This window comes from Grammomys surdaster, unplaced genomic scaffold (genome assembly GCF_004785775.1).
Source record: "Grammomys surdaster isolate TR1022 unplaced genomic scaffold, NIH_TR_1.0 356, whole genome shotgun sequence".
In the NCBI taxonomy this organism is placed as follows: Eukaryota; Metazoa; Chordata; class Mammalia; order Rodentia; family Muridae; genus Grammomys; species Grammomys surdaster.
This window is the reverse complement of record NW_021604775.1, coordinates 128147-138752: the sequence shown is the minus strand read 5'-3', so window position 1 is coordinate 138752 and position 10606 is coordinate 128147. Positions and strand designations below refer to the sequence as shown.

The window sequence follows — 10606 nt, the reverse complement described above, 5'->3', positions numbered from 1 at the left end:
CACTTCCTGACTTTCACATCAGCATCTACCTTTGGTGACTGCACATGGGATGGATACTCAGGTGGAATGGTCTTCAGACGGCCCCTCCTTCAGTTTCTGTCCCTCACTTTGTCTCTGTATTTGTTCCCTTGAGTATTTTGTTGCTCCTTCTAAGAAGGACCGAATCACCCCCAACTTGGTCTTCCTTCTTCTTGAGCTTCATGTGGCCTGTGAGTTGAATCTTGGGTATTTCAAGCTTATGGGCTAATATCCAATAATCAGTGAGTGAATACCATGTGTGTTCTTTTGTGATTGGCTTACCTCACTCAGGATGATAATTTCTAGTTCCATCCATTTACCTAGGAATTTCTCAAATTCATTGTTCTTAATAGCTACAGAGCAATAGTGATAAAAACTACACGGTATTGGTACAGAGACAGGCAAGAAGATCAATGGAGTAGAATTGAAGACCCAGAAATGAACCCACACACCTATGGTCACTTGATCTTTGACAAAGGTGCTAAAACTGTGCAGTGGGAAAAGGACAGCATTTTCAAAAAATCGTGCTGGTTCAACTGGAGGACAACATGTAGAAGGATGAAAATTGATCCATTCTTATCTCCTTGTACAAAGCTCAAGTGTAAGTGGATAAAAGGACCTCCACATAAAACCAGATACACTGAAACTAATAGAAGAGAAGGTGGGGAAGAACCTCAAATACTTGGGCACGGGGGAAAGTTCCTGAACAGAACACCAATGGCATATGTTCTAAGATCAAGAATTGACAGATAGGACTTCATAAAATTGCAAAGTTTCTGTAAGGCAAAGGACACTGTCAATAGGACAAAATGACTACCAACAAATTGGGAAAAGATTTTTACCAATCCTACATCTGATAAAGGGCTAATATCCAATATATACAAAGAACTCAAGAAATTAGACTCCGGACTGTAAGGACCCAGAAAGAGTACCCCCAACTCAAGTCCCAATCAGTGTGCACCCAAGGAGACACGAGAGACTGACTTGATGCAATTGGCAAAAGGCAGTTTACTAACAAGGGGCCCTTGGATCGAAACTCATCCCACGCAGGGGAGAGAATTTCGATGAAGACCCCAAGATGTTTAGAACTTTTATAGGGGGAGGCACAAGGGGGAAGGGAAAAGCGGGAAATTCTGGCATGGTTACATATGACTGGATATTTCAAACATCAGGACTTTGAATAAGCAATCGTTTTGACAGGCTGGATGGCCCATTATTTTTATTATTTTATTATTTTTGACCATTATTTTGGCCCATTATTTATGAAGCCTCAGACCTTCTAGGATAAACACCAGGTGGCCCATTACTCACTTGGGCATGTTTAGACTGGTCAAGATATGCCTTTGGTTGTTTCTACATTTCTGGTCACCTCGTACCTAGAGGGGCTTGATATTTTTATTATGGCTATTCTCAGCAAGCTCAGCAAGGTGTCCTGCAGTCTTTGCCAAGTTGTTTGTGGTCTCTGCTGAGCTGTTTTAATTTCTACTCTTACACAGACAACAAAATAACCCTATTAAAAAATGGGGTATAGAGCTTAACAAAGAATTTTCAACTGAGGAAACTCAAATGGCCAAGAAGCACCTAAAGAAATATTCAGTATCCTTAGTCATCAGGGAAATGCAAACCAAAACAACCCTGAGATTCCATCTCACACCAGTCAGAATGGCTAAGATTAAAAACTCAGGTGATAGTGGATGCTGGTGAGGATGTGGAGAATGAAGAACACTCCTACATTGTTGGTGGGACTGCAAGATGGTGCAACCACTTTGGAAATCAGTTTGATGGTTCCTCAGAAAATTTGACATAGCATTACCTGAGGATCCAGCTACACCACTCCTAGGCATATACCCAGAACATGCTCAAACATATAACAAGGTCATATGCTCAACTATGTTCATAGCAGCCTTATTTACAATACACAGAAGCTGGAAAGAACCCAGATGTCCTTCAAGTGAGGAATGGATTAAAAAATGTGGTACATTTACACAATGGAGAATTACTCAGCTAGTCTCCATTGTTAATATATACTGCACTTTATTGATTTTGTTCTTAAAATTCAGGAGACTGTGACTTCTGTGACTTAATTAATCTGTTTTTAAATAGCCTTCTTTGATCTGTGTTCTCCCTAATGTCTCTGTTTTGTTACATCATACTATCTAAATTTTGAAACAGATCTCCTAGAATGTCATTAAGTATACTGCTCCCTTTTTGGAGTATTGATATTTTCTGTGACAATCCTCAAAGAGAAAACATATATTGCTCTATGACAATAGATACCACAAAATACAACTTGTTTAACCAATGAATATTACTAAGTTTGCCAAAGAAATATGGATGAGGATTTGCTTAAGGGCTTAAAATGACTCAAAGACAGTTTCATCACCAAATACATCCAGCATGGGAGATGATACCTCATAAAAGCTGGAAACAGAGTGTCATGCCTGGTGACAGCTATTTTAACAGGTTGGCGGGTGGCCTTTGCTGGCAACATATTTCTATTGAGTGATTTCCTGGTAACATAGATGAATTCTCATTCTTCTAGAGTATTCAGCTGCTCTGAGCATTTTCTAGGGAGATCAACTGGTTTTGTCTGAGAGTGTCTCTTAGAAATGCTTACTACTTATGCATGCATTGGAAAGGAGGGTGCTAGTGAATCTGGTCAATTTGGGGACTACTCAAATTTGCTGATTTACCTTCTGAGCAACCCTACAGAGTAGAAAAATTTACAACTCTTAGAAAATACTATTGCTTCACTTCCCTGTAAACATCTTGTCTCAGAATATTTGATTGTCCAGCTCTGCTTCAACATCCTGTTTTATGGAGTGTTTTTATAATGGAAAAATAATTGATTCAAGCTTATTGCTGAAACTGTCTATTTAAAGAAAATGTATTCAGGCACAAAATACCAATGCTTTTTTCCACAATATATTGCTATAGTATTTACCTGCCTAATTATATAATACTATGGAATATGTAACTTTCAGAAAGCTGCATCAAGTAGAACCAAGCATAGAAATTTTAGGTATTATTCACTGCAAAGTTTGAAACATAAAATAAAGGCTTTATTCTCTGAGCACTCAGGGAGATGTCCAGCTCATGACCTTAACAATGTCGATGAAGAGAAACTGTACAGCATTCTAAAAGGATGAAATCACAAATTGAATAAAAGATGCATGGTCTGAAGCATTGTCCAGTAATTTTTTTACCCAAAGGGTTTAACATGAGAATTTACACTGGAGATTTGCCCTGAGCTGTGACCAGCCAGTCATAGGAAGGAGTATGTTGGTGGTTAGGCCTAATCCAGGCTACCAGGTTTCAAGGTTCTTAACTCAGAGCCATGAAATTTTAGAGAAAATATGGGTGGACAAACTGCACGAAGTCAGTTAGGTCATAACAGGCAATTATCTATAAACATTTATGTATTGATGCCTTAGTTTAGATAAAAGGCAACTTCTCTCTATACTTTTTTTCTAATTTATTTGTTTACAGAGGTACAAGAAACATCTGGATAAACAGGATAGAAGTTAATTTCTGGCCTGGAAACATGAATTAATTTTCCCCTGTCAGCAAGACCGAGATGTTATCGCTGAGTTGGCTGGACTCAAAACACTATCTTCTTCACTCAACACATCTCCAATGACAATTTATAGGCATCAAAAGGTATTCTTCTTGTCATGAAAAAACAGCTAAAATACTGTAGTTTTTGACTTGGCATCATATCTACTCAGTTCAATGTCCAGAAGGAATGGAGCCAAGTACCTTGACCAAGGACAACACTGTTTCCATAAAATATATAAATATGATAGAATTAATGGTGTGACATTTCTTAGTCTTAAATTCCATAGCTTATCCTTTCTCTATTCCTAAACTGTCTTATGCAGACACCTCTTAAACATCTGTTAATAGACTTTATTTTGGTTAAGTGGCAGAACTAGAATAGTATAATGTACAATCACTACTTCATCTTCAATGAGTCACAGCTGTTAAAAGTACATGTAGAGTGGGTGGCAGCATTTTTAGCACACTCACCTGTCTGAAAGATGGCCATATATGATATCTCCTATAAATAGGCCAATCATGTATAAAAATTTAGCAACAGAATGAAGGGCCTGAGATTCACATACCAGGTCCCACTAGAAAAGAAGAAACACATCAAATCAGAGACTAGAGCTATTCAGTACCATTTGCTCTAACCCTTTACCATAACCCCTAATTTTACTCTTTAGCCCTTATTTCCCTTCCACATTGATTTTAAATACAATATGTTTTCTAATATCAGCTAAAATTAACAATCTCTAAGTATCCTCATCTAACACTTTAGCATAACTTAATGAATAGGAAATATGCTAAGAAGTTCTCTCAGATAGGCCATAGATTGCATTCATTTGATATACTTAACTTACTTTCTGGGTCATATATACTAATGTACAAACTCTGATATTATTTAGATATTATCTGATATTATCGGCAACATGTAGATGGAGCCAAGGAATGACTGCCTTCTCACCTCTCTCTTTCTGCCTCTTTTATTATTTCTGAATTTCTTTTGTTATTTTTGTAGAAGGGAGTATTTAACCAAGTGGAACTGTGTTCTAAGAATGAGAAACATTCTATGCTGTTATAGAGCAAAAATATATTGTCTTTTCTTAGACAATGCAGAGATTGAATCCTGGATCACACACATGAAGCATCATTACTCTATCTTTGACCAATAGCCTTAGATGACATTGTGGTTTTATATAATTTCCTAGTTCTTTAAAATTTTAAACCAAGACTGAATAGCACTGTCCTGTCATAACATTTCTAAGAAGGTACATAAGTATTTGCTAAAAATGAATTAGTAAAGTCATTGAATATATTTATGTTGAAGAGATACCTAAGCAGTAGAGAGCATTTACAGCTGCTGCAAAAGGCCAGAGTTCAGTTATGAGCATACACATAGTGGCTCACAAACATCTCTGATTTAAGTTTCCTATGATATAACAACCTCTTTTTTACATCTTTGTTCTCCATGCACACCAGTGGTAAACATACTCATGTTCTAGAAAACACTGATAAATAAATTAATTCATAAACTGTAGTTGTCCTTAGAATAAAATACTAGAAGAATAAGAAATGTTTCACATTTAATATATCAGTAATTAATGTTGGCTTAAAGTTGAATACTGAGCTAAAGAAATATCCACTATTTGTGCTATTGGTAAATCCCCATCAAGAATTCATTTTGGGGAATGCCTTACCTCGGTCACAGTTGTAGATAGGAAGTTGCTCCTGTTATACACCCAGCCATCTACACAGGGCTCAGTGTCTGCATCTGTTGTGCTGGAGAAAGTGCCATTTAAATGAAGAAGATGCCACTGTGGTTGGGCAAAACGACGACACTTATCCAGTCTCAGGTTGGAGTCCAAGGGGATCGAGATCCTCAGGAGGTCATCTTGGCTCAGGATTCTACTACTGTCATTATCAGGGACAGTGTCATTGTCAAGGATGTGTACCCAGCAGCGATGACTAGGAACAGCTGCAGTAAAGTTCTCCATTATAATATGAGGTGTCACAATGGCATTGAGGAGGAAAAGAAAAACTATCTGAAGTATCTGGAATCTCCCTAGGTTCCCAACTTGATTCAGGAGATCCAGAAAGGCCATTGAGGATGAATATCTAGCTCAAAATGGAGAAAAATAATAGTTTACTAGAGAAAAGTATTAGTACAAAGCATTAAAAATTACACTTCACAAAGACACCCTAAATAATGTCGATCTTGAGCTGATCTTCCTATGTTCCTAATAACTTCTGCATTGCTATCATAGAACAATTACTCTCTAGTAAGATTATGGAGGTTTAAAATATCCATGCCATTCTTAATGTAATGAGCTTTTCTCTCTCTTTAGCTTCTTTTAAAGTCACCAAGCTTGCTACTATTGTTTCTATTTCTGCAATTGAATTTGTTAATGATTTATTTTTAAAGATGTTTTGTTTACATTATGGCCCCTGGCAAAATATGGACATTGATCTGTAATTCTCAGAGAGTAAAAAAGTTAAACGACAACATTTTATGCAATGCAGAGCATGCAAGTTCCAAGGTTTTAAAAAAAAAGAAAGAAACAGAATTAAAGTTAAATTAGTTCATGTAAAACACTGTACAAATGTTTTTTCAAATAAGAATGTCCATCCCACACTCATATATTTGAATGCTTAGTTCTCAGTATACGGAAATTGGTAATGAGTTTAAGAGCTGTGATCTTGCTGAAGGATCTCTGTCACTAGGGGTAGGCTTAAAGGTTTAAAATGTCCATGCCCTTCCTAATGAGCTTTTCTCTCTATTTGCCTCCACCTTGTACATGATGGTATAAACTTATAATTATTTCTCCAGTGCTTTGCCTGACGGTATGTTGCCAAGCTCCTTTCTAAGATGAATGTGAACTCATGCCCTTGAAAGTGTAAGCAAGCCCTAAATTAAATATGTTCTTTTATAAGTTGTGTTTGTTCTGATGTCTCTTTGCAGAGATAGAAAATTAACTAAGACAAAAATTGGCAGCAGAGTGTGTGGTATTTCTGGTATAGACGTGGCTATGCAGGTTTTTTGAGAAATATGGAATATTTGGATACTTTGGACTAGAAAGGGGAATAACATCATATCTTAGTATCTACTAAGCTTCACTTAGTATTTGCTCCTATTTAAGCTTGGAAGACAATACTGCTGAAAGCAATGAGGACTATAGTGTATCCGCTCAAGAGTTTACAGAAGGGAATAATATTAACAACTTGGGTAGTGACCATTCTTGTGATATTTTGCAGAGAATATACATGCTTCCTGCCCTTGTCCTAGAAATCTTCCAGTGGCCAAATTCAAAGGTTTTGGACTAATTTCATTGGCAGAGGTTTCAAGACAACCTAACACTGATTCTATTGCATGGTGGTTATGAAGTATAATACAGCCAGGGGAATCTTTGGCAGACTATAGCAAGATGAACCTCTGAAAAACGTTCAACATGCAACAGATCTGACACATAAGAGCTTTATTGATGGAGAAGAGGGGTGTGAGGATCTGAGGAAAGAATAAAGTTAGACAAGTGGATGTGTACATAGGCAGATAGACATGATGAGAGGGGGCACCCTAGGAGGTCACACAGAGAGAACAGACAGAGGGAACACAAAGAAAGAAAGCTGTTATGTCTGATGGTAGTTATTTCTGCAGCACACACCTGGTGTACCATAACTCCCTGGCATTCTTAAGGCAGTGGCAGATGAATCTATTGCTAGGTCATTGAGAAGAGGCCCGTAGAACTGCCTCTGCCTTAACAATATTTATTAGTGACTACACTTGCAAAATTCTAAAGTGAAAAAGAAAGAAAAAGCAGGTACAAAATGTGCAGTCTGAAAATAAAAAAAAAAAATATCAAAAAACTCTAATACTGAAATCAAATTTTGTTCTCAAAGATATAAGAAAGTTACAGATAAGCCTGAGGCAAAATGTAATACAGTGATACCTTTGGGGCAAGGACCCCACTGTGAAAGTTCCCAAATTGTAAAAATATTGTTGATAGATCTGGGTCTACTTGGTTTTAACAGGTACATTTCCTGATTAATACCAATAAGCCCTATATGGAGCCATTTTTGTCCCCTGTGACTGAAGAACTAACATTCTAGCATTTCAGGGGTAAAGGACGTTGTACTGTCCTCTGTAGGTATTTACTACTGAAATTGCCCTGGGCCCAGGAAGGCTGGATTGTTAGTCAAAATCTAGTCGCAGATTTGGAGAATTTACCATTCATCGAAAGCATCTGGCTTAATGATCCAGCTAAAAAAATGTGGAGCAATCACATCAGCTGGACTGGTTCACCTTAGGTTTCAGGAAATTCTGGGCTCAAAGCTATTTAAAGCAGTTTGTACTTCACACAGATACCTGTATAGAATCTGTCAAGTGGAAAACTGTTGAGACAGATATTACCTGTGTGTTCTTTGACTATCTGGCTTCAGGCCAGACCTTAATAGAACAGAACCAAGATAGTTCAGGCATGAACATGACTTTGGGCTATGACAGGTAAGTAGGCTCAGATATTTTGGTCATCCTGATAAGCCCTTAGAAATAGTGATCACAAGAGTATTCACAAGACCCTGTTTATTGTCCTGTGTGTTCTTTGACTATCTGGGTTTATTGTCTTGCTTGTTCCTTGACTATTTGCACCTATTGTATTGCTTGTTCCACAACCTAGAACAGACCTTAATACTTGCATGTAATTGAAATGGTATAAAAGCAAAACGGGAGAAGGAAGGATGGGATAGGGGGATAATGGTATGGAGGATGGGGAAGGAGCATAAAATCTGAAATGTAAATGAATAAAATATCAAATAAAGAAAGGTTGTTGTTATTCTTCATTATGTGGGATGATTGATTGGTTTGTTTGTGTGTTGGTTGGTTGATTGGTTGGTTGGTTGGTTGATTGAAAAAAGAGAGACACTCCGGATGAGTTTAGCCTTCTCATGGAACAGGGAATCAGCCTCTTGAAGACTGAACCCCAAGCCTTTTTTGCAGAGCCTCTTTATTGTTGCACAAAAGGTATCTTTAGAAAGTCATTTTCAGCATATTAGAACTTCTTATCTGGTCTAGATATTGTCCTAAAAGAATCATCACTTTAAGCAATTCTCACACTTTCTGGTTTTCCCAGCATTTCTCAAGACTACATTATGCAAAGGCTGAGAATCCTTCAAAAGAATACCTCTATAAAATCTCCATCCTTATGGGATGGGTAGAGATAAACAAAGTCCTGACATTATTTTTGATGCTATGATGTGCTTACAAACAGGAATCTGGCACGCTGTCCTCTGAGAGGTCCTAACAGCAAATGTTAAGACAGACATAGATACTTACCCCCAACCATTGGACTGAAGTGAGGGAACCCTATGGTTGAATTAGGGGAAGAACTGGAGAAGCTGAAGGATAGGGCAACACTATAGGAAGACCAGCAGTCTCAACTAACGAGGATCCCTGGAAGCTACCATAGACAGAGTCACCAACCAGAAAGCGTATATGGGCTGGTTCAAGACCCCCAGCATATATATAGCAAAGGACTACCTGGACTAGTTTCAGTGGGAGAAGATGCACTTAATCCTCAAGAGACTTGTAGCCCCATGGAAGGGGAAATGCCTGGTGAGTGAGAGCACCCTCTCAGAGGCAATGGGGAGAAGGAATTGGATAAGGAACTGTTGGAGGTATCACCAGGAGTTGAGCAAAAGCTGGAATGTAAAACATAAAGTAATTTTAAAAACTCAGATAAATGACAAAGGTGTATTTTCAAAGCCTAGATGCCACCACTCTGGAATTCATATCAGGTACAATGGTTCTGATAAGTTCTGCTATAGAATACAACCAGAGGAAAGTTAAAATCTTAAATTTGTGACTAATAACTCTAGTCAGTAATTTTCTAGTTTATCAGAACTCCACTGATGCATGTAAAAACTCTCAACATTTGAAATCTTAGTATAACAATAATGTGAAGGGGAGAGTAAATCTGAAACATTATTTTCTTAAATCACATTCTTATCCATTTAAAACTTTCATTTACATTTTTTAAAACACTTCCTTAGACCCTCTGAACTTACATAATCTTAAAACAATTATAACCATTTATCAGGTACACAAGTAGTTATTACTAAGAGAAGTCACTGCAAAGAAAATTCTTTTAAATAAACAAATAATAGAAAGTTACATCTGAAACCTGTTTACCATCTTTAAGATCAAGCTTCTTAGCAAGGCAAACCTGTCTGATTTTCTCAGCTGGAGGACTAGTAGCTCTAGAAAGAGCAAGGCCTGAAGTTACATAGGAAATGAAGTAACAAGGTACGTTCAGTTTTGGGATAAGATGTGGTTTCTTGGTGCTCTTGAACTTACAATGATAGTTAGCCTAGCTATCAATACCATCAGAGATCTGACAAGGATAACTTACAGCAAGAAATATAATCCAAATGCCTGTGTTTCAGTTACAATGACTTAGACTTATCTGAAGGAGCCAAGAGAAAAGGCCAAAAGGCCCTTGCCAGCTTCCCCAGAAGCCTAGCAGGCTGGTGTTCACAGCAGCCACAGTACTACCACCTTCCCGCACAGCACCACACACATAGAAATCCCCCTTCCAGTACCCAACCCTTCCAGCCAGCGCCAAAGACTACCAATCCTTACTCTAATAGCACCTACATACTGGGAAAGAAGATATAAATCTGAGAACAGATAAACAAAAACAATGCAGCAGCCTCCATGCCACCTGAAGCTGGTACCCTCTGTGATGCATGGCCAAACACTTCCCAACCCAGGTGGTTTATGACCTTGTAAAACACAAAAACCATACATCCTTAGAGAGAAATCATGTCAATTAAGAGTTCCCAGGGAGCTGCGACTGGTTTTTAAAAACACTAAAGCTTCCCTTATCCAAAGCTTCCCTTCCCCTGTGTAACCTGCTTGTAGATATTCCCTATACTCCCTGACATGGGGTCACAACTTTGCTTTGTGCAACTTGTGGTTCAAACCTGGGTTCGAAACAAAGGGCTCTTATGTATCTCTACAGCGGATATGGCAATTCTCTTGGGTTTCCCGAGA

At 38.0% G+C, this 10606-nt stretch overlaps 1 protein-coding gene across 1 annotated transcript in view; it reads right to left on the bottom strand.

Annotated features, from left to right (window-relative positions):
• LOC114631297 (solute carrier family 22 member 27-like) overlaps window positions 1-5919 on the bottom strand; it is a 41295-nt gene extending 35376 nt beyond the window's left edge. The window contains exons 1-2 of the mRNA XM_028779592.1: window positions 5259-5919; window positions 4048-4151 (exon numbers count right to left, since the gene is read on the bottom strand). Coding sequence (XP_028635425.1) covers window positions 4048-4151; window positions 5259-5663 — 509 coding nt within the window. The 5' untranslated portion in view covers window positions 5664-5919. The remainder of the gene's footprint in view (window positions 1-4047; window positions 4152-5258) is intronic.
• Between the last annotated feature and the right edge of the window lie 4687 nt (window positions 5920-10606).